The 26,226-nt window shown below is 28.7% G+C and overlaps 1 protein-coding gene across 1 annotated transcript in view; it reads right to left on the bottom strand.

Moving 5' to 3' along the window:
- Positions 1-26,226, bottom strand: part of LOC107436394 (glycine receptor subunit alpha-1) — a gene marked incomplete at its 5' end in the record, with an annotated part of 95,340 nt that overhangs the window by 45,728 nt on the left and 23,386 nt on the right. Inside the window, 1 exon segment of the mRNA XM_016048103.3 lies at positions 13,823-13,914. Within this exon segment, the coding sequence (XP_015903589.1) occupies positions 13,823-13,914 (92 nt within the window).

Genomic DNA, 26,226 nt, shown 5'->3' with positions numbered 1-26,226 from the left:
AGAGAGTTTTCTTGTGTTAGGATGCCTAAAGTCTTTATACATGACATCTGGTAAAAAATCCACAAATCAGGAATCATAAAAAACTTTATTTTTCTCCTGGTATCATTTTGTTTATTCTATTGCTATTTCCCTTGCTTTTTCAATTAGAGGATCCTCATTTAAAGAATTTTCAAATGAATAAATGTTATTTAATAAATATGAATGAGGAAATTTTGTATCAGAGTGAGGAGCTAAATTATATTCCTGAATGATTTCTTTTAATAATTTTAATCATGGTATTTTGGAGGAATTTTTATTAATTTTACAAAATAAACGAATGATTATTGTTTGTCCTAATCTATTGACCTTGTCATTAGTTTCCGAACTTGAGCTGTAGTTAAAAGCTGTTGAACGTTGTGACGCTTAGGAAGTTTTCTTTAAAATGAGAAGACGTAAAAGCTGCATTTTTATCACTTAATTTTTTTTTTTTTACTTACGTGATTTCGAAAAATTTAATGAACAGTTCTAATTAACGTCAAGGCCCACATATAATATCTAGTCATATTGTCAATAATTAAGGTCAAGTACTTATTAGATGGATTATAATGACCACCATCACTATCAAATGCAAGTAAGTCAAGCGGTTTTTCAACAGGAGGCTTGTGAAAGTCCAAATACCGGGGACTTATTCGAGACAATGCTTAACAATAATAAACAATAATAACAATAATAAGCAATAATAAAAAAACGAGTGTGTGTATCTCCTGAATTAATTGAGCTAGCGTGTTGGACAATGGGTAAAATGGACAATTTTAGAACCTCATCTTAAAAATCATTTAAAATTTCAATTAGATCGTTAAAGAAAGACATTTAAAAAATGAAATTTTCTCATTGGTTTCGAGCAAGATGTAACTGAAACTGCAGACGATTTTAAAGTTAGCGTCGGTGTTGTTTGCATGCTTATAGCTCTCATTAATCAAAAAAGGAGTTTATTACGCGTTATTAAATATTTAATTATAGTTATTCGTTGTGTCAGTTTAACTTAATGACCAATATGTGCGTGACAGCATAGGCTGGCTACGTCATCAAATTAGTATTTCTTATGTAAAATGAAACCAGGTGTTATATATATGATGTACGATCCTCACTGATTCCTTCCCATCCTGATCCTTGAAGAATCATCTTTTTCCTTTTGAAATCCCGTGAAGGGTATATTGATGTGCATTTTTGCACCAACAATTAATTGCCATTTTACTCTCGTGTAGGAGCAGTAGATAACGTTCAAGGAAATGTTGTTTTAAATGAAGCTGTATTAAATTCCATCGGGGTTTTGCCGAGAAGGAATGCAGTTATGATCTGGATTGAGACAACGTTCTTCAAAAACCATTGGATTGCTTTCTACAAATCAGGTTATTTTCGAGATGTATAAAAACTCAAAAAAAAAGTAAAGGTATTAGAAGAAATAGGAGGGATTGCAGACGGGACCGACAATATTGTTAAATTAAAAGAGAAAAATTGAATGTTTAAAAATGATTCAGTATTTGTTAAAAACTATTGCCGTAGAAGAAAGGGTACAGGCAGAGGACAGGGAACTTAAACAAAACAAAATTCAAGTATAGTTAGAAAAAAAGCAGAAAGACTCGAAAAAGAAATGCTTTTACTGGAGGCGAAAATCAAAGGGGCATAACCCACCCAAAACAATAAATGATACACCAGAAATAAACTCTATCCTTTCCAGCCCCATACAAGCCTGAAAATTTTAATCAGTTTTTTTCATCATTGCAACGAGTCCTTGCTACAAAAACATACATGAGGGTCTTAAAACTGAAATCAAGAATGTTTAAACAATTTTAAAAATGCATCAAATTTTAAAGAAGAAACATTTATTCAATTATCTACTCGCTTAAATTCACTATTTCAAAGTTTCTACCAAAGAATATTTCGATTGAGGCCTAATGTTACAGTTGAATCNAGGGTCTTAAAACTGAAATTTAATCAATGTGCTAGGTGAAAAAGTAAATAGTGTCTTGTTATACCTTGAGGAAGATAGTCTAAAAAACCATCAAAAATTAAAATATTGCTGATTTTTAACAAACTCTCCAAGAATGTTTAAACAATTTTAAAAATGCATCAAATTTTAAAGAAGAAACATTTATTCAATTATCTACTCGCTTAAATTCACTATTTCAAAGTTTCTACCAAGGAATATTTCGATTGAGGCCTAATGTTACAGTTGAATCAGGAAACCGGTCACCATCGAATAGCTATCGAACTGGTTCGACGAAATTGAATCGAAGAAGCACCGCTTCCTTGTATAAGGGTATGCCTTCAAAGTCAAGCTATCGTGCTGTCACGTGATGAAAAATGTTCGAAATGTTTCAATTGAATCCGGAAACTGACATTTTTTCGAAAAAAATCGAGCGCAAACCACAAGTTTAATCGAATTTTATTTCAGATGCATAGGCTGTTAGCCGGCGCACAGAAATCGACATCTACTCAAGGCATAATCATTACGAAGCTAAGTCTTCGAGGATATTACTGATGCAACTTTTCAGTGCATTGAAGTGTTTTTAAAAATTTACATTCATACAATGAACCAATATTATATGCTTATATGACCCATGGCAGCCTTGTTAAATAAACTTTTAAATATATTTTTAAAAATTACTAGTTTAGAAAAAAGTTCTGGTTGTTTTAGGCAATTGGATGACATCTCATACATTAGCTTTTTTTTTTTAAAAAAAAAAAGAGCAATTTTCATAAGAGAAGTTTGAAAAAAGGGAATCATGATGTTTAACATAATCAAATACATTCGAGTTGTGTCCATTTTCTTAAACACAAATTTTGAGCTATATCTAGAATAAGAAGCTCACCTAGTTATTTCAATTAATTAATTATAATTTAATCTAATTACTACATTTATTCTAATACATTTACTCAAAAAATTTTACACTTTAACGTGGTTACCAACGTGGGAACTATTGATAACATAAATTATGATCTGTGACTTATTCGTGGATGTTAAAAAGATGCTGCTTCTGTGATCAGAGTCTGACTCAGCTCCGTTGCCTGCAAACCTTAGCTGGGCATAATGGAATGGGCCATCTCGCCTAGGGTGACCCTACCAGGAGTAAACTCCCTACGTACTTCGCCCATTCCACCCAGGAACACCTCCTCGCCCCAATGAGTGGTTTGTGCAGGACTAGAGAGGCCATTTTTTTTTATAATAAAAGAAAATATTATGGAGTTCACATGCAAGAATTAAAATCCAATTTTATTACCATATCTATGGAGAAAAAAAAAGATAAATGAATAACTAAATGATAATAATAAATTAAAAATTATGTAATTTAAAAAATTAAGCAATTGATGATAATTTTGATAATGAATTTATCCGAGAACATATAAATGTGCGGTGATTTTTGTGAGGTAAAATTTGTGTTACTTTTTGATTATTAATATCTTAAAAATAAATTTTTACTTTGTTTTTAAAATATTACAAGCAGTTTTATTAGAAACAAATTATAGATTTTATCATTAAATTCCCATTCTGAAATATTCATTTTAACAAATGAATAGAGCCCTATTTCACTGAAAGTCATAAGCTTACGAACACTTTTGGGATTCACTGCATATTTTCGAATGAAATATGATTTTCAAACACACTTAGTTCACTCGTAGATCAAAAATTATAATTTAAAAAAGAATTTTCAGTTAACTGAGTTATGATATAAATTTTGTTTTGTAATATTAATCTATATTTATCGATCAGCTAAAGAAATACGAAAGAACCCGCAAAGGAAATGATTGACACCCTTCGTTTTTTACAATACTTTGGAGTGAATATTGTCGTGCTTTTGATGTATGATGGTGAACGCCTTTTACATAGACTTTAACTGAAACTGTCAATTTCATGACCCAGCGATGACATATGAGGATATTCCACTCTCCCCTCAGATATTATATATATATTTTTTATCTTTAGATATTTTCCGCTTACATTTATGTCAAAAAGAATTTTAAATGTTGTTTTTCTTTATACCTTTCGAATGCTTCTTTATTAAATTGGCTCATTTCAAGTGATTTCTTTCCAGGGGTGTCCATAGGTCAAACTGTAATATCTATCTGAATATGATGTTGAGCAAACCAAAACTTCGTCTCAGATTAACAAGCNTATTATATATATATTTTGTATCTTTAGATATTTTCCGCTTACATTTATGTGAAAAAGAATTTTAAATGTTGTTTTTCTTTATACCTTTCGAATGTTTCTTTATTAAATTGGCTCATTTCAAGTGATTTCTTTCCAGGGGTGTCCATAGGTCAAACTGTAATATCTATCTGAATATGATGTTGAGCAAACCAAAACTTCGTCTCAGATTAACAAGCTTTCATATATAATTTTTAAAGAGGAAATTTAAATTTAAACACTTAAAAAGGAAGAACTCATGATACGAGAATTATTTTTACTTCCTATGTTCGCACGCTTTGAATATCGTCAGTAGTTTGCTGGTTGGTTGGTTCTAATGCCAGTTGCCACACGGGCAAGCCTGCTAGGTGAAACCATAGAGTTTTAATTAACCGAGCAAATTTAAGGCAGAGTGTGGGGTTCTTGTTTTTCAGTGGCGCCATCTATGGTCAAGAATTCGTCTTCTGCAGCACCATACGTCACACCTGTTTATATGGCGGACCCATTCATGCATCCATTCATTCATCCACAGATCGTAATTTTGACCTGAATCAGAGAACGATCGATCTCCAATCCAGTACCCCCAGAGGTTTTGATTTGTTATGGGAAGATGGAGGACTTTGCGACTCGACAGAATTTTCGATTGCGAATCGATTATAATCATAGTTTCTTTTAGAAGCAATAACGAAATTATAATTCAATGAGAACGAAGTATCTTAGTAATCAAAGCTACTTCGGTAATCGAATCCAATATACAATATAATTTCACGAAAACTGTAGTGCGTGACATTTTTCAACACGGTGGACCCTAATTTCTGATCTACAATTCACATTCAGAATGTTTTCTGTCCTTCAAAATCAAAAACAGACATTAAACTTCAAAAATGAACGACGCTTCTTCTAGAGGTCAAAATGACCCTTTATGGTTGCTTTAGGTATTTTTAAAACTATTTATTTTACTACCCAACAGAAATACGTGAAATTTTGATATAGTATACTTAGAAGTGATTTAGGAAAAGTAAAAAAAAATATGAGCTATGAAACTCACCTGCATCTACAAAAATAACATAAGAAATTACAGTAAACGATCCCAACGGTACTTCTAGTCATAAGAATTAGAAATTGATGTCCCACATGAACTTAAAGACTGTTCCACAGGAAATCCAGTTGGATTTTTTACTCAATCCAAGATATGTTAGGCATGACCACATGTCGATCAAAGAGACCGAACATTCCAAGGTGTTGGAAAGTTTAAAAAAAGGGAAATTTCTTGCCTAAAGAAACTAACTCTTCGTAATTCGTACTTTTCATAAAATTAATAAATTAATTTTCAATATCTAACTAAACGTCTAAAATATTATGTTTGAATTTAAAAAAATCTTTCATAATAATATCTTAAATTATTTACCAGAATGGAGAAAAGTGTCAGAAAAATATTTTCTGGGAAACTTAGATATCAATCACGCTTAAAAAGTAACTTATAAAATGTTTGCTTTGCCAAAAGACTGAAAAGTAAATTTTTTAAATATAAAGTAGTTACGGAAATACAGTTTCGTTTTTCTTTTTCGATTTTTTTTTAAATTTTCCTAAAATTGTATACACTCCTGATTATCCACTTTTTGGTTTATCTAAAAGTAAAAAAGAAATTTCAGTAGCAAAGTAAATAGAATTTTTTGAATACTATTTTGTCTTGATGAGTCACATAATACTTTTTTGCCCAAAACCCTGTCTCACGATTTTCGCAAAATGTGAAACACGATACTTTATTAGCGATAAATATGTCTGTATGTTTACCTCTATTTAAGCATATATATACTCGTACTTGGTATTTTGCGGATAAAAATTTAATTTTTCCATTAAGAATTTTTTTTAACAAAAATGTCAATTGTTACTAAAAGGTATTTAAACACTATAAATAATACACGGATAACAATTTCTGACCATTTTGCAGATTATTCATTCGTCAATACCTGATAGTCATGTGATCTCGGCGTATAATCGAGAGTTCTCATCTTAAAAATATTATAATTCCTCCAGATGATTATGTAGATAGGTTGTGCAAGCATTAACAGAAGCTTACAATGTCAGGTTATTCTGCTCCCAATGAATCGCAGGTAAAAGGATTCTTCAAAATAATGATTTAGCGCTCAATGAAGAATGCAATTAGCAAAGTCAATAGTTGGTCTAGAATAATTAATGAAATATTAGACGCGCCTTATGTGCCAATCTGGTTCAAAGAGGATAGGCAAGATTTTTTATTTTAAAACCGACATTAAACAGTCGACTCATCTAATTTTAAAGCCAGAATCAACTGTGAAAACTAGCCTTGATGGAACATGAAAAGTCATGGGATAGTTGTAAAGAATCTCACAGAAGAAAATATTATCAGAAACGGGAAAACAAACTAATGGAAATAAACAATTTCAGTACTCGAATGATATCTGCACTCAAAGCTTTACACACACTGTTTTGGTCTTGTAACGTTCCTGCAATTTTATTTATATATGTTTATTTAATTTATTAGCTAAGTAAATTGCTTCTTTTAGGTAGAAAATGGTGAATATTAAAAAAAAGGAAATTCTGTTTTATGACAGTTCTAAAGCACTCTAATTTAACAGATCGAAATAAAATAAGTCTTAATTGAGTTCTATATTTATTTAATTCAAATATAAATTTCCAATTTTAAAAATAAAGAAGATTAAAAAAGGGTCTTTTTAAACCTTTCACCCAACGAATAGAATTTTTGAAGGAACTCATTAGTAAGATGTTTCTCCGAAAGATGATAAGCGTGTCGTCCCCTCAGTTATTTTTAGACACATTTTCTGTCGTCGCTCCCTCCATATTTTAGGAATATTTAAGGATGCATGCACGTTATATAGGAAAGATTTCTCATCTAAAGAGTCCTTTATGTTACCACATAATGGAAATTTCTTTAACCTTTCACTTACGGCTGGTGCAGCATGTGGACCATATATGATGGTACAACATGAAACACCGTAAACAAAGGGTTAATGACTATTTCTAGTGAATAAAAAGGCAAAATCATAACGGTTTTAAATTAATGAATAAAGATTAAGTTCGCAAAAACAGTTTAAACGTTCTCAAATACAAAAAGAAAACTACCCCATGATAATATTGAACTGCATTAAAAACGAATTAAAATAATTAAAATGGGAAACTATTAATTTAAAATTTAAAAATGCGACTAACTATTAAATAAACTATTCGAGCGATTTAGTTCAAATTATGACTTTTGTCAATTAAAATTACCTATTTTAATTTCATATCAAAATTATTATATTTCATAGTTCAAAATTTTTTGATTATTTAAAATTACAAAATAAAATATAACAAATTAATGAAATTATTTTTTTATAGAATTATCTTTCGATAACAAATTTTATAAATTTAAATTACAGTCCTTGGCCAAATTATTAGACGCACTATGAGATTCTATGTAAAATCTTAAATATCAGGTGATGCTATACAGCTTTATTGTTTGTACGCGGCTGAAACCGGTTTGCACTTGCTCACTTTCGGGTACCAATTGGTTAAATTAGGCGATAATAATATAAATTTGACGATTTGATAAATTAGGCGAAATATTATATAAATATTTATTATATTAGGTGTTATATTATTTTATTGTAATAATTAGATCAAATTATTAGACGCACTGTAGTTCTTTAATAATTACATGTTCAGCATGAGTTTATAGGCAATACTTTTATATTTAAACATACATGTAATGGGTTTTTATGCGGAAGATCTTTATATACTTCCTATATGTATTTATTTCGAACGTATTGCATTACAATGTTAACCAATTGATACACGAAAGTAAACAAGTGCAAACCGGTCTCAGTCGCTTAAAAACAATAAAGCTGTATAGTATCACCTGATAATTAAGATTTTTCATAGAATCTTATAGCGCTTCTAATAATTTGGCCACGGATTGCAGCTCCCGAAATATGGCAGAATACACAAAAAGGGAAAAAAAGTGGGAAAGTATCCAAATCCTGTGGATCAAAAATCCAATTTCACAAACAAAAAGAGGCCTGTTTATTTTCAGAATATACGTTTCCAATTTTTGTAACTTTGAAAACCATTTGCCCATATTAATAAGTGTGTTCAAGCAAAAACCCAGGTACCATTTAGATTATTACATGATGGTATTAGTGTGCATCTACCTAAAATACAATTTTGTTGTTGTTGTTGTTTATCTTCTCTGTCTGACGGAGTCAGACAAGATCCACGAGTTCATTGACCGAAAGGAAGTCGAAGACTAGGAGAGGATTGCCAAAGAGATCCTCCTTAGAGAGTCCCTTGCAATCCAAGAGAAAATACAATTTTTACATATAGATATTTCAATAGCAAAAATACAAGTGTACGTTCTTTTAAAATGCCAGATTCATTTGGAAACAGAATAAAATGATTTGTGACAAGTTTAGCTACTGGATGATAAGAAATAATTACACTGTAAAAAATTTTCGTGTACCTGAACCTAAAATATGGTGGCCTTACAATAAAGTGGTGTTCCATTGCACCAAAACCAAGGATAATTTCTGATGTAGCGAAACATCTAGAATGTTTTTGTACATAACGTTTTACTTTACACCAAATAGGGTGTAAAGTCACTATGTTTGTTATTCAGTTACAATAAGATGTGAGACAATAAGATGTGAGTCAGTAGAGTTTTTACGATACTATATAAAGGAAAAATCATAAATTTAGGATACATATATATATACTATTTTTTTAAATAAAATTAGTTTGTTGTCATACACACAGCACAGACAGAATATAAATATGAATTCGAAAAAAAAAAAACAGAAGTGAATAGAAGTTAAATATTATTTTATACAATTAATAAGTTTATGCAAATCTTATGAGAACGTGAATATCTTTATTATGCAACTAAAAATATGAGTGTCAAAATAATCTGAGAAGAGGATTGAAATGACTCTGCAAATAATCGACTTTTTTTTAAATAAATTAGTAAAGAAAATTGAAACTTAATTAATAGGTATGACCAATTCAATCTGACTAGAGGATATTCATTTGTAAATTTCATGTGAACAAAATCACCATCTTGTCCGCCATAATGTCAAAATCTTAAAATTGCACAATCATCCACCTTTACACTTATAATAATGGTTCAAAAGTATTTGTTTTACGTTTAAAATAAGCCCTACCATCATTTTACGCCAGAAGTTAGTTAAATATACTAGAATTATTCGCCAATTTTACGGAGCTCTGAAAAGCACAAGCTTTTTCACCAACAACCTGCAGATTGGTGTATGGTTTTATCAAATGTTTGTGTTAATCCACCCTTTCAAGTGTGTAAGAACACTCGAATCGGTATTAACTTGATATAAAGTAATCATTCGCACAATTATTAGAATCAAATACGGATCGGTATTATACAGCGGACGTCTATAACGCACTATAACCTTAATGTTAATTTCCCAACCAAATAAACATGAAAATACTACTCATCAGAAAATGACCACGTACCACCAACGTGTCACGAAAATTTCTGTCCACAAATCAGATATTTTGTACAATTCATTGCAGAAGAATTTTTTTATGGATGTCCTATGAACACATCTTTGTCTTCAAAATCGATCAAAAAAATTTTTAAAAAACTCATTAGTTTTACGTTTTGTCATAAAATCTTTCAAAAGGAGTCAAAATGTTTGGTTTCAAGCACTATCCTACACCGTAAAAACTCTTTCCGAATTTAATATTGATCAAAAAAAATTTTTCTTTTCAAATTAACACTTTCATATACAATTTAAAGGATGGTGATGACGGATTGCGCTAATGGTTTTCTAAAACCCAGCATCTTATCCCCCTTTGAGAAGAGTTGGTGCACCCTCGTGACCATCCTTCCAAATTTAATCATACAGTATGCATTTTCTGATAAAATTGTGGTCTCGACAATATTGTTCGCCAGAAGCAAGTGTAAAGTTTTTGGGTCAATTTTCACTTAAAAGTAAATTTTTACGAGTTGTAATTTTTTTTTACTTCTGTAGTTTTAAAATACAAACTATATTTAAACTGCAAAAAAAATTACTTTGTTCATTTTAAGGTGACAAGGGTCTTTCAAAGTGTTTGAAAATTGGTCAAAATTTTGATTAGACCGATGTGATTTTTTCACGAATATTGGTTAAAAAGTTTTCTTCTTAAATTTGTGCCCCCTTGTCACCTTAAGTGGGTTAAAAAGTAAAAGTTCTGGGTGCAATATTTTCTCTGCTACCAAGCACGAAATACCAAATTTTAATTAAATTGAAAAACCTTACTTCAAAGTGGTTACATTTTAGTGAATTTTAAAGCAATTTTAACCCATCCATAGTAACTAAATCTAACAAAACTTCTCCATAATATTTAAAACAAAATTATGCACATGAAATGTTTGAACTTTTACCGTTCATCGAGTGAAAAGAGTATAACGGGAACACTGACCAGTAGCCACGGTTGGCAAAAATAGTGATTTTTAAAAATAAAAATCACAAAATCATATATTTAATTTAAATCGGAATTTTTCTAAATTTAAATCGGAACTTTTTAAATTTACCATCCAAAGTTTCTGATTACTAACTTAAATGATGTAACTAAAATAGTTCATATTTCTTACTAAAATGAATAAAATTATTATGTCTTACTGAGTTTTAAAAAAAATCATAGTTCTATTTTTCAAGCTTAACTTGCTAATGATTGTTAAAAATCAGAAAACATTACTGAAAAAAAAATTATGTCATTCTGGATCGAGCAAGTCATGATACATATTTAATTTACATATTTAATAAGACACATGTTACATTTTTAATTACATATTTAATAAGATTTAAAAACACTGTATTTGAATTAGCAAAAAATAAATGGGTGTAATTGAAACATGTTTTTGCGAGAAAATTATTTCATATGTATTTAATGGAAAATAGCAATTTAAAAGTTTCATGCCACTCTTATTCACTTTTAGTCTGTTTTGAAGTATAATAATTTACATGCGCATCACTTTCATTATTTTTTAGAAGAAAAAAAACTCATTATCAATAAAATCAGATTAAAAGAATAGTTACCTAAAAATATAATTATAATTTCTATTGTATGAAATTATTTATATTTGGATTAATTATTTTTGTCAACCAATAATTTTTATTATCAGCCTGTTTAAATTATCGATTTTTTTTTAAAAAGATCACTATTGATTTAAATCAATACATTTTTAATGAACGGTATAATATAGTAATTTCAAAGCATATGCCTTTTAGAATTTCTTAATAAAAAATGGCACTTTTAAAAACAACCTTCATCAATAAAATCACTTTTAAAAAACCACACCTTTAAGAATGTATTTATTAATTATATTGTATAAAAATATTTTACACTTGAATTAATTAAGGGGAACCATAAGCAAATCACCATGTATTATTGTCTCCGATAATGGTTAATTAATTTTGGTAATTAGCTCTACTAGTATTATGGCAATATTGTAGGTACTATACTGTATTGTGGTAATAAGTTTTTCCTGGTCCATCAAAAGAGATAATTACTTGATTGTGGCTATTATGAGATGGGCTTGAGCAGCTATATCATGGCAAATTATACTGATTTCATTTCATTTTTATTTTCATTAGATGAACTTCTAAAAAAGCGTTATACTTTATCTAATATTGTAAAGCTATCGGCAAGGGCTATAAATAAATTTTTATTAATGGTGTCAGTACATGTCCTTTAGTTTTGTGCTTGATTTTGAGGTGTTGATTAGAGCTGTGGAGTCGATTGTTGAAAAGTTCGAATCCGGTTCTGGACTTTTTCATAAACGTTTCTCAGATTCCGATCTATAATCAATTAAAATGTCCACTGAATTCCAGGAAAGAATCAATTGTTACGAAATCATATGTTATAATTTTTTATATTGTAACTTAATACTATTCAACTAATTTGATTGGTATTCAGGTTTCTAATTTTCCAGCACTAATTTGAAACCTTTATCTTTTTTTCTATCTAAGTAACACAACGTTCACAAATAATAAGTTCATCCATTCTTTCATTCCAAAATTTACATTTCGGTACATTTATAAAATCCAATTACTCATAATAATAATAAAAATTTAATGATAAATGCAATACTATCAGTAAATACATTATATTTTAGTTGTAAATCTAATCCTGAATGCAATATCTCAAATTTAATCTCGGCATAACTTGGCATAATGTATTTTAATACATCATTCTTGACCAGGTAGAAGCTTATTTCCAAGATAGTTCTTGATTTTTATAAATTGCACCCTTCATACGACAATGAGAAGAGGGACCTAACTAGACGCACAACCAACTAGAAGCGCCATCCGCATACTGTTAGTTAGTAGTGGTTATAATTTGAGGCAATTACTGAGGACAGTAAACCACTGTCCTTTAAAACTTTTACAATAAGAAAAGTTTAAACCAATCTCATGCGTTTTCACATCATTTGTTAAATACCTACATTTTTCGAAACACCACTGTAGGAACGCGTTAGATATCATCTGTAGATTTTTTTGTTTTTCAATGTTTTTCAAAGCTTCTATATATTTATTTAAGCAATAGTTCGTTGTTTAAATGTGTATGTATGCCCTTAGTTATGCTATAAGGTGTTTTTAAGTCTCTGTAAACTGTATTAAATAATTTTGTAGTGTATATTTTCTTTCCGCTTTGGTTCTTTTTATCCGCGTTGATATTATCTCTTTACTACACGTTTCTTTGATTTTTGATCACAAACATCCTAAATTGTTTTATATTAACTCTTATGTGCACCTTGTTTTACTCTAATTATAAATATTTGTATTACTTTTTCTATGTCTTTACCTCTACATCATTTTGTTGCCCTCATTTTTGGCATTAAAATTTTTTACAGTATTTCTTGTATGTATGTATGATGTATAATTGAAATAAAACCTCATTATCAATTAAAAGTTAAAGCTCAATCTTGATTATAAGTTTAACCGCCATTTTAACCTCCATTATCATAACTCTTACAATAACCATTTTAATCCTTCTAAAATAAAAATGCCAAGCATACTTATTTTATCAAAACAAAGCACAATTTTAATTATTTTTCAAAAATTTTAACGCTCTACCTCTGGAATCAGTAGTATAAGAAATTAAGAACTATTTTGCTAAACGCAGTTTTGATAATCTTCTTGAAATTAAAATGCGGGTCCATTTTATACAAACACAGTCATACAGATTTTGTTTTATTGATGAATGTATCATCTAGAAAAGAAAAATGAGATATCTTTTTTGATCATTTTTAGGGATCTCAACTTCAAAACTTATTTTCAAACATCACAACAATTTAGTATTTCCATTTTACGATCATCAAATTAACAAATAAAAACAGAGTTCATGTTAAATAACACGTTTTATTTATTAAATCTTTTCATAGATGTTTTGAATTATGATGTACGCAGACCATATTTATGATGTACCATGCCACAAACAGTTTATCAAACTAATAAATATATTGCCATAAATATTGTGACGTAACAGCTTTAAAACAAATATGTTATCTCCTTTAAAATATGACTCTGTAACTTAAGCATTATAATTATACAATTCATTACCTGATCTTGCTTATTAAAACTAATGATAACATTTTAGACTTACCATTGGTAGTTGGTGGTACAAGTTTATCGTAATTATTTGGAACAATATCTTCAAATTTCAAAGGAGCTGTATTGTTACTTTGACAGAAGCCACTGAAAAGTAAAAAAAAAACGTTTTAATAATTTATTCGAGTTGTATAAGGCTATGCGTATGTTTACACTGTAGTTCATAATTATAAAGACAAGTATTAATTTCAAATATGCCAGTAATAATTCAAACAATAGTTAATTTTTCTGAACCACATAAAAAATTAGCAAGAATAAATTAACTATTATAAAATTTTATTGTATTTAAAATATAAAATAAAATTACATCCAATTAAGTCAAACACACGACATGAAATATCTGGCATAAAGACACAAAATCTAATGTTTAAAAGACTTCAAAAATAGTTCGTTTCTTTTTGAATATTAATTCTAACATCCTGTTTGGTATACCTTTTACAAGGTCTAAGCAATTAGCGTGTAACTATGCATCATAAACAGAGTTAACAAATTGGATATTTTTTCCTATTTATGTAAGTTCAATCTTGCAAAGTTTACATTTTAAACAGGAGAATTCGGTAGTCATTTTAAAACATTTACTGTATTTTGTTCTTTTTGAAACCTTAGAAGTGTGGGAAATCATGCTAGAATATAAAACTCCAACAGCTGTTGTTTTATATTTTTTGAAATCAGACCATTGTTCCACTTGCAGAAATGCCACCCCCAAAACATAATCCCTTAAAAATAACTATCCGTAAGCCATGTCCCTAAAATCATCAGCTCAGTCTAAATTAATGTTTAATACAGTGAATTTAACAGAAAAATTACCAAAAATAGAAGCTCTTACTTGAATTTATTTCAAATCATAGAAAAAGTTTGTAAAATTCGGGATGTTAATGTGTAGATCAAAAAAGGTTACTATGTCGGGTCTTTGGTGACGTCACATTTTGACGTTACCCAAACTCGGACGTCGTCGAAGTGGCGTCACCTAGTGTCGCAGTGACGTCACCTGGTGAAGAAAATGTGACTTATTGACATCTCAACTTGGTCACGTCAAAATGAAGTTTGTGACACCAGGGCGACATATTTCCCAAGTAGTACAGAAATGTTGCTCGATATTAGATTAATTTTGTTCGACATTGTGAACACCGAAGAATCTGGAAGGCATTTTAGATATTCAGGTGACGAGATTTCATAAAAAGTTAATTTATTTCATAAAAAGCTAATTTAGTGATAAAATTCTAGAAAAAAAGGTTTAAGGAGCCAAAATAGATCAAATTTGCTTAAAAAGCCAAAGATTCAAAATTAAATATCGTTATTACAATATTTATTTTACAATATTCCTCTGTCTCTTTAAATGGTTGAGGCTGTTGTTTACGGTAGGCCATGTAGTGAGAAGTGATATTCTATTACTTGCTGCAAATTTTTTGAAAGTATTTATAATTTTTTAACATTGTTGATTTGTTCATATTTAACTATCAATAACTATAAAAATACTCGTATATACATCTAATAATTTGAATTTTTTGTATATTTAATCACTTTTTAATTTAGTCCATGTTGTAGACTTAATTTGCAACATCCTGTACAAAATTTTCTGGTGCTTTTTGTTGTTTTATTTCAGATTGAATTTTTAAAAAAAATTATAGCGTATTATTTTTGTATACTTCATCTAAGAAAGCTATTTCTTATTTCAAGTTGCTTGTAAAAAGTTTTATTTATTCTTCCATTTATTTATTTTCGTTCGTTTAAACTTCTAAGTTTACGTTTAGGTAATTATAAAAACAAGCTAATCTTATCAAAGTATAGTGTGTGTTAAAAATTAATTATTCAGCTGCTTATTAATTACATTCAAAGTTCTCTAAGATTGAGAGTATATTTCACACATTCTTTTATATTGAATCCATTATTTTACATAGTAACAGCAACAACAAGAAAAATACTATTACAAAACGATTCAATATATTAAATTTAAGTTGGTGCATTTATTTTTCGTTAGTATTATTTAGGTTTTTTCTTAAGAAATGCTACAACTAAGATTAAAATTTAACTTCCTAAAATATGGCAAAGGATAGACATTTTTTGTTTGCAGAAGATAAAACGAAGAGTGAAATAATTGTTTTTATATTTTTGGATACAAGTTCACTTGCTCAGTAGCTGTAATATCTCGTAAGTAATTCAAGATGCAAAAGTCTCAGTGGTCGAAATTTCCTATTAAAATAGATCAGCTACCGTTTTTAATTTTCTTTCTTTATTTTTTATATTTTTATAGAAGGCAATCCCTGATAATCTTATAAACAGCATTTCTCTATAACAATTATTTAGACGAAAAATAAGTACAATTTGTAAGTAAACAACACTATCTTTGCATGCTTATATGTAGATAAAAATTAGTGAGCTTTTAATTTAGCTCAGTATCTAAGTGAACACTTGAATTTAAAGTAGTTACACTGTAAAGAACTTTAAACCGAATACAGTTTAAAACAAAAAATTTTATAATTCTTCTGCATTTTGTTTCCACAAAAAAATTTTACATAAAATGTTTACATTTTTAGCATTACCCTCCACAGAAAAATTTACCACTACACTGTGTAAAAAGTAAGAATACGAAGATAGGACGACAGACAATCTTCAGTGCAAAAATGTCCTCTCCTCGTTTTTTCAATTTAATTATGATTTTACTTTTGCAGATGGTTCAGTCTTTGTACAGATTGATGGTATTGATTGAAATTTTAAGATTAGAGCTCAGTAAATTTCACACGACTGGATATTCTTTTCACCGAATTCTTCCTGGATGTCCTCAATCTCAATTGTTCCGGATGGTCGTGGTGCAGCTACGGGGGCCACTTTTAGAATTTTAATTTTACACTGCTATTATTTTTATTGTTTCAATTTTATTGACTCCTCTGTATATAACTGCTTACATTATCTCAGCTGTTTTGTTTCCGAAAGCTTTTTAGTACAAACTTATGAAATTTTACTCAAAATAACAAATTTCAATTTTATTTATCTTGAATTTTGCGTAGAAAAATTTCCTTTCAACTGAAATTCAAAGAATGAAAAATAGACTGACATTAGTTTAATGCATTTGAAATGTCATTACATGAAAGTTCATTTGTGATTTTCATATCTATTACCAAGTTTTTAAATGTTTTTTTAAACATATCGATAAGAGCCACGATGGCTCAGGGGATAGAGCATTCCCCTTCCAATGAGGAGAATCGGGTTCGAATCCCTGCAATGGCTGGTCAATACGAATTCCGCATCCGGCTTTCACCGACCACAGTGCTGATGTGAAATATCCTCAGTGGTAAACGGATCATGGGTTTGAGTTCTTTTGCCGTCAGGCTAACCACGGAAGGTTCTCGTTGGTTTCCTCTCCGTGTAACGCAAATGAGGGTTAGTTCTATCAAAAATGTCCTCCACGAAAGCAACATTTCTCCCAATACTTAATACAGGAGTTCACTTGTCTTCTGGATTGGGCTCAAAATTGCAAGGCTACACAGTTGAACATTAGTAGTCGTAAACCCAAAAATTGGGTCTTCTGTTCAAAGACGGTTATATAATATAAAATAAAATATAACGATGAGAACTGAAAACTTACTTATTTCTTCATTCGCAATATTATGCAAATTTATGAAGTTATTAAAAAAATAGCTAGTTCTTCAATGAGGGAGTTAAATGTCTAATCATTGAATCCTTCTGAGTATTAAGCACAAAATGACATTGATATAAAAATTAGTAAAAAAAATATTAAAGCAATATTTATTACTGAGGTGAAACAATATCAAATGCTTTAGAGTGTCAACAATATTAGTATATAATAATTTAAAGTTAAAAAATTTTTTTTAATTTAAGACGTTACTTTTATTTCCTTTTATCATATTTCTCTCGAAAATATGGTCAAACATTTCTTCGATTAACTTAACTTTTTACTTACGGTATATCATGCAGAGCAGAATGGCGGGCTTCAACAGGCTGAGACAATAAACATGAGAGAGGGAGTAATAAAAAAATAATTTTCTTTTTAAAATGTCCATGTGGCAGTCAAAAGTTTTCTCCAATGAGTTGCTGTGCAAAACTTGAAAATACATTGTAAGTATCTGACACAATATTTTATTTTATGCTCTTAAATGTTTTAGCTTTAGTGTGAAATTATATGCTCTAGTCAATTTTATAGCCTGTATTTCAATGAATTAAATAAAAATGAATCGTATTCTATGTTCTCTGAAGTTCAAAGCCTTTTCAATAGCTAACTAGAATACTAACAATGCAACTGACAGCAACACCTTTTCATTCTTAAAAACTCTATATGTTTGAAATGCTAATGGGCTTCAGCCTTCACCCATTTGTGTATGTAAACTTATTTTATTTTGTATGCATTATCTTTTACCAGAACAATACATTCAATAAAATTAGTTTCACACATTGTTTTGAACAAAATTAAATTGTGCGACATGCCAGGACCTCCTAGCAAGTGTAAATGATATCAGTAAAATTTTGTTCATTAATTATTATGAAAGGCAACTTTTGGCAGCTTATGTATGTTTATCTATCTTGTGATGTTGAGCACAAGTTAACCTGCCAAAATGAACGAAGAGAAAAATGAGAAAAAATTACGTGTTGTTGCCATTATAACGCTCTGCCTATTTGTGCAAAATTTATTTTGCAACTAGATTTTAAAAAAAACAATGAAAAAGAGGAAATATGTTATAATTGAGAATTGTCCCAATTTTCAATAAAATTTTTTTACTATTATGTTATCAGAGAAACTTTTAAAAACTTAGTTATCACCTATGCTATTTTTTAAAACAAATTCTTTCTGAAAAAAACTGGTATCATAGCAATTTCATTATTGCCTTATTTTCGAGAAAAAATATGCCAGCCTATCAAGACTGATTTAAACTTAAGGCATATATACAGGACTGTTTCTTTTTCAAAAGAAAGTAAATAATGGGAAAAAGTTTATAATTAACCGGAAAAACTTCTGCAGTCTTTCTTTATAAAATTAGGGCTGTATAAGATTATTTCATTTGTAAATGAATATGCTATAATTGTTATAAAAAATTTCGGTAATGAAGGATATTTTCTTTCTTTTGTAGATGGTCATGTAAAATTGCATTCTTTATAACGGTGTAAAAATAGTATTCTTAGCAAATCAAATTTTTTCCCATTACTATTGAATAAAATGATAAAAAATATTTACTAAAAGAATTTTTCGCGTGAAATTTCTTTTGAATGAACAAATTTTATTATTGTGTGAACAAAAATTTCAGCTCCCTAAAAAAAGTTTCGAGATATGATGAAACACACAGAAAGTAAAATTAACATTAAATGGATTTCAGACCGCCCTCCTGGCGAAAATTTTGAGACCATATTTCCCAGATTGCTCTCCCTCTATATATTGGGGTCAATCTGTCGTAATAAAGGCATGTTTATTCAACGAAAGTACGTTTTGGTGTCAGATTTCTTAACTTAAAATATAGTCTGCACTATGCTCACCTGGGTTGACATTCGTCAGTTCAAGCGTATAAGGGCAGATTTGTTGGCCACTCTTTCATGGGCACCCTATTAGGTAGGCAAATGTTTCTCCCACAGTAAGGACAGATAATACAGAGAATAAAAGAATATCTATACCTTGTCCGGTATTCGAACCCAGAACCTTTCTGATGCAAAGCCGTCTGCACTAATTACTTAGCATATTTGAGGTCACTCCCGTGAACCATTAAGACTGAGTGAGGATCCGATCATTAGATGAAAAGTTATTAAAGGTGATCCGTTTAATTTTTGTGCACTGTGTATACGGGTCATTTACCCTAAACAAATACTTTTCAGTCATTCATTTTAAAACTATTGAAGAAATTTATTGAAAAACAGAAAACCAAACGTGAGAAAATTTTTAATAATTTGTTTCAAACATTTAAATCAAAAAATAAATGATTTTCATTAGTAAAAATTATTTTTAAATTATTTGCTTTCTTTCAATAATATCATTCCCTTGTTTGTCACTACTTACAAACAAAAAGTATGTTATTAGGGAACTTGAAATAAAGTTTCTTTCTTATATCTTTATTATAATTGCTAATATAGTGTTAGGCTTAACTATAGATCTTAAAAATCATAACGAAACACAATTGAAACATTTTCTCTATGTTGAAAAACTTAATGCTGCCCCTTAGTATTTGCGCAATTCCCCCGCCGAGAAAAAAACAATGCAATTTTTAAATCTGGAAACAGTGAGTATCTTTATTTTATACTTAACACGTTAGAAACTGGCAACCTAGTTAATCATTTTGCTTTACTTTTGATTTTATTTAACAAGCGTGGTTTTGTCAAGATTATTCAAATATTTTGTTGAGTATTTAATTACCTGTCATTACACGATCTCTTCCATGTTCTTACTGATTTTTCAATAAAACTTAAATAACCTTTAATTAGTCTTTAAAATACAGTTTTTAATTTATTTTTTTAAAAAAAGCAGTTGCTCTTAATATGCCATTGTGATAAATAAAATAATTTTGTCATTCCCTTGTCTTCATTCCCCTGTCAGCATTGAAAACAGGGGAATGACAGAAATTACAAAATATTATTTTGCTGTCATTTCTATGTTCTCATATGTCATTTCTATCTCATAGGGGATTGACACAAATTTTAAGATATTAGTTAATAATTATTTATGTTTGGAATGTATTTTAGTTTCATCTAGATTTAGAATTTAGATTAGGAATAAAGTAATAGAAATAAAATATTAACATTTATTTAGTTCTCAAAAAACAGTTGCTATTTATTTTGACGATTTTTTATATTAGAACTTTTTGTTTTCTAGAAATGTTTCTTATAAGATAATAAAAATATTTAATATGTATGTGTTGTCTTTCTCTTTCTAATGTTTTCTTAGGTAGATATTTCAATGAATATTGAATTATACGCATTAGAAAAAGTAACATTATTAACGCAGTTTCGTTGCAATTTTGTGAAATATGTATTGAATAAATGTACTGTTTACTTATACCTTGTCTAAAATAGATTTAGTCTCAAAAGTTTGCTTGAATATGTCCATTTTCTTCTCTGCATGTCAGTTCCCTGACTTCATTTATCATTACCCCTCCTTCTTAAAATTTAAAATAAATAATTTTACCTATTATATGGATGAAACAATTTTGCTGATATTGCTCTATATTTTGCTATATTTTGCTATAATTGCTCTTTGTGGCAACGCAAATAAACACAGAAAAAAAGAGATAGATTTTTTTTTAGCAAAAAAATTTTGCCATTTATATTAGGCTGTTTAGCCAAAATATTAGGATAAATATTTAGCAATTTTTTTAGAACAAAAATCACCAAAATTATATGCTATGAGAAAATGACCCATATACAGCATATATTAAATTGTCTTTGGTCAATTACATAATACTTATCAAGAAATTTTTAAATTGTATCAGGAAATAAATACATTTCCTGAAGAACTTCCACTAACTTCAAAGGATTTCATATTTATCCATTATTTTTCATTATTATTAGTGTCTCCCTTTCACCGTAAGACATAATAAAATAGAGGGAAATTCATTTGCTACTTTCCCCAGGATAAAAACTAACGCACACAGTTTTTAAAGTGCGATTTGAGCTCCGCCATTGATAGAAAATGTTTTGAATATACAATGTGAAGCTAAATAAAATATTTTTGCCATCCAACTGCTACCTGCGTTGCTCAACCNTGGAAATTTAAACACTATTACATAATATATATATTAAAAAATACTTCTACTTTAAAACGTAACAGTTCTCATCAGGACATTCTCCTTCACGATGAAAAATAGCGATATTTCTAAGTAACGAATCTTAGTTATTATCCTAAGATAAAAATCATTCTTTTTAATGCATCTGTTTCACTAAAAAAAAAAATTTAAAAATTTAACTAAAGAAGGAGAAAATTAGGACAGAAACTTACTGATATGGAGTAAAATAAAACTAAAATGCCTTAAAATTAGATATACTAACCTACTTGTTTCAAGTTGTCAAGTTTTTTCCCAGTCTCAGAATTATAACTGATAAGAATTTAAGTACATTTTGCTACAGTAAAATTACAGTCTAAAAGCATCTGTCTGATCGTATTTAATAAGAGCACCTTTTTTTTTCTAAAAATGAACATCAAATTATTTATTTATTTACTTACAAGAACATTATTTCTTATTTGCTTGGTTTGTGAAAAGTAAATACATATTAGTGCAACTCAAAAAACCGCAACTGTTTGCTTCGTTTTTTATATGAACAAATTCGAACCACAATTTTGTTTTGACGCTTAAACACATTTACATTTAAGAAAGCTGCTCTGTTTAAAAAATTTGTTAAAAAAATGTGCTCTTATTAACTTTATTTTTGCACTTTAAGCACAATTCACAAGATTAATATTATAGTATAATTTGCTATCAGAAAAATGCCTTATTTTGTTAAACAGCAAATACTAAAAATGGAAAACTGTAAAAAGATTCCAAAACCGTGCTATTTCTAGAATGTTCGTCTTATTTGAAATATGTAATAAAAATACGCAATTTTTTAACATTTATTGATTAAAAAAATACCAAGTGAGATGGTTAATATTATTTGTACAGAAATTATGAATTAAAATTTTTTCTACATTTTTTCATAAGAGGAAAAGAATGATATTGCTCCAAGGAATCTACTCAAGAATTTCGTTATTTCCAAAAATGAAATCTGTTTGTACGAAACATATTACTTGAAAGATAAAATGAGAAACAATTTTGCTAATATTATTTATTTAAGCTTATTCTATTAATTTGTCGATAGCGGTATCGAGGATAAGAATATGCGTTGGAAGCCCCTTTTTCTATTACACTATGGATGCATTAAATCATATAGCTTGAATAATTTATATTAAGCAAATTATTTAATAATTTAAAACAAATAAGGGTGTAAAAATAAACTATTGAAGAGTATACCCTAAAGTATACCCTAATAAGTATCTAGAATAAACTTTAGAATCGATAAATAAAAAATACATTTTCAAACAATTCCGAGTAGGACGGAAACATTAACTTGTTTAAAATAACTATGTTTGTAACTATTTAACTTAGATTTTTGGTGCTAGTGGATTTTCCACTTTTTTTCATTCTATTTTTTAAATTTCAATTACAAAAATAATTTTTTCGACGTCTTTAAAAGATATTTTTATACCTAGCACTTAGCGAAATTTTATGGTGAGTTTGCGAGAAAAAAAAAATTCAAAATGTATCCAAACATCAGGATGCTATTTGCAAATTATCTTTATCCAAAGAAAACCATGTAACTTAAATATCTAGCAGAATGAAGTGATTTTTTAAACAATAAATCCGGAATATACATCATATTATTACAACATGTTATTCTTGAACTTGCATATTCCAATGTTTTAAAATGCCACTTAACATTTACCAATTTCTACACTTATAGAAGCCTTACAGCATGTTATTCTCAAACATGCATATTTCAATGTTTCAGAATGCCACTTAACATTTACCGATTTCTACAGTCATAGAAGAACTTTCGAATGTGCATTGAAATTACCATACGGTCTAAAAAAAATTTCAAACATTTTTTTTTTTTTTTTTAACTTTTTTGCCTGGAAGACTCGATCAAAGATGCGAAAATGATTGTCCCTAAAATTTTGTATATATAATTATAATAAGTTATGCAAATTTGATTTTAGTATCAAATCCTCATATAAAGGAAAAACAACTTAAAAAACACACAAATAATGATAGTTAAAAAGTTCATGTTTTCAAATTTTAAAAGCTTGGAAAATCACAAGTAATTTAAATTTTTAAATTTTCTTTTTCAAGGGAGATTTAAAAGAAAATAATCTTTGCTTTTTGAACATAAATCAGCTCAAAAAGTGCCAATTGTCTAGAAACTTCGAGATATTTTCTATTAACTATTAATAAACAAACCTCTTCGAGGAATCACAAAACATTATTTCATTCTTTTTTATTGTCTGAACTTGGTTGATTAGCAGCGGAGTAAAATTCGGTATTGCTCTCTTAAATTAGTGTACGGTTTTCTTAAATTGCACCATTCTTAATTTACACCATTTGTGGAGGCAGCATTACATGACTGTTTTTTGGAACTATCGCCAAATATATATAGATTCCTTGCCCCCTAATTAATAATCTGATCTTTTCGAAATTTTGTCTCCCCTATTTTGAGGATCAGGAATTCAAATATGTAAAACAAAATACATGTTTACTTAGAAAAAATAAGTTCTTGTGTCTGCTTTTGAAATTTAATTAATAGTTAGCTCTAATTAATTAGCAAAGTTTCAATTAAAGTTTTTATCAGGGTGATATCTTTTTTATTTTGCTCACTGTGCACACATAATTTAATAGCTCTATATTTAAGAATCTAAATTAATTGAAATGATTATAAATGTAAACCATATTAGTAATCTTCGGCTGCATTACTTTAGTATTAAACCAAATCCAAATGCTCGCTTGAACCAAATACCGAATATTCATTGCATACCTAATTTTTGAAGGCTATTTTTTAAAGCATTTTACGCTAATTCAGAGTTAATGGATAGAGTTTAGCCTCTAGAATATAGTTTTTAATTATCTTAATTGCTGCTCTACATATTTATTGCTGAAATATAATACGTAGCTGGTTAGAATAGCAATAATCAATATGATTCAAAATGGAAGTAAGAAATGAAAAAATACTAATAACTTTGATCAAGAAATTAATAAAACACAATCGTATTTAATTTTCAAAAAAAAAACTTGTAAAACTATTCAAATTTCAAACTATTTGTGTTTACAGATATACTTACAATATTAACAATTATGTCTGTAAAATATAGGTTTCAATAACTACATGCTGATGAGCGTAATTTATTTAAAAAAAAATATGTAATGATAAATGCTAAAAGTTTATTTACTCATATTTATAAAAATATTCAGTAAATAATTCTGTAAAAGATAAATTAAAAATTGAACCATTAAAATAATTTTGAAAAGACCCAGTATACATTTGCAATTATAAAATCAAGTTTTTGAATTAAAATAAAGCTTCAAATATTTCAATTTCTTAACTGTTCAAACATTTATGAATTCAGCAACAAAAAAACAGCCTAAAATATTGAAAAAATTAATTATTTTATAAAATCAATCAATCCAATAAATTTGAAATTGAAAACCAGAAAATGATTGATTCCCGTAGATTATAAAATTGAAGAAAAAATTAAAATAAATACGATCACAAAGATATAACATCGGCTTAGCTATCGAAAATAAATATCCAAAAAAAAAAACTTTAAACAGAGAAATTAAATAGACTCAAAAAAATCGAACTCAAAACATATCAATGTTCTTGGACCTTAAAATACTAATTTATACTATTAATTTAATGCTTATTAATTTAAGTTTAAACCACAAATACTAATTTACTCTCTAATTAAAGAGCTTTAGGAAAACAAAATAAATGGGTTGATAGTTAGGTATTTTATTTACGTCATACTAGAGCAGCACTATAGACTGCTGACGATGGTCTGGGAAACATCCCTGAGGATGATCCGAAGACATGGCATAGCAATTTTGATCCTCTGCAGAGGGGATGGCTCCCCTGCTTTGTTAGCCTGACCACCTGTGCGCGAAGTCGAGCACTTTACAAGTTAAGTGAGAAATAATATACAAATGTCATAAAAATTCAATGCAATAAAAAAATAAGGCTATTTCATTAACAAGTTACTACCAGTTATCAGAGAAGTATGTTTTACTGACTTACATGATAGCTGTGAATCAAGAGATCTTTTCGACGCAGCAAATATTTTTATAAAAGAAATTCGATTACGAATAAGAATATTTTTTTTAACATGAGTGTATTCTAAATGCTGGTAGCATTGAGAAAAATGATACCAAACAAATAAAATATTCGCCATCAGAGTGAAACGACTGTATCAATGAGAAATAATGATATTTAGCAAATATTTCGAAAATTCAAAGCGATAATAAAAATATTCATTCGACATATATACAATAACATATATATAATAATATATATATGATATATATAATAATGTACATATGATATATATATAATGATATATAGGGGAGAGTCGGGTAGCCCCGCCCAGCGGGTACCCCCGCCCACTGTCAATTTCATATGTATAGAATATTTTTTCAAGTCAATGGGCCATCGGACATTAATTGTTATATTAAAAAAAGATTATTTTCAAAGTTTCAAGTATTTATGCAGCTGGTAACATGGTAAACAATAGTTTTGAAAATATGTTGAATACAGTAGTCATGAAATTAAGAAAAATTGGTTGAATGTTTCGATTAAACTTCATTTTAATACTAAAAAAATAATTTTTTCTATACATACAGCATTAAAGTATGTAGTCTTAAGTTTAATTTGCACAAAGAAAGAAGT

This window comes from Parasteatoda tepidariorum, chromosome X1 (genome assembly GCF_043381705.1).
Source record: "Parasteatoda tepidariorum isolate YZ-2023 chromosome X1, CAS_Ptep_4.0, whole genome shotgun sequence".
In the NCBI taxonomy this organism is placed as follows: domain Eukaryota; kingdom Metazoa; phylum Arthropoda; class Arachnida; order Araneae; family Theridiidae; genus Parasteatoda; species Parasteatoda tepidariorum.
This window is presented reverse-complemented; position numbering and strand designations above follow the sequence as displayed.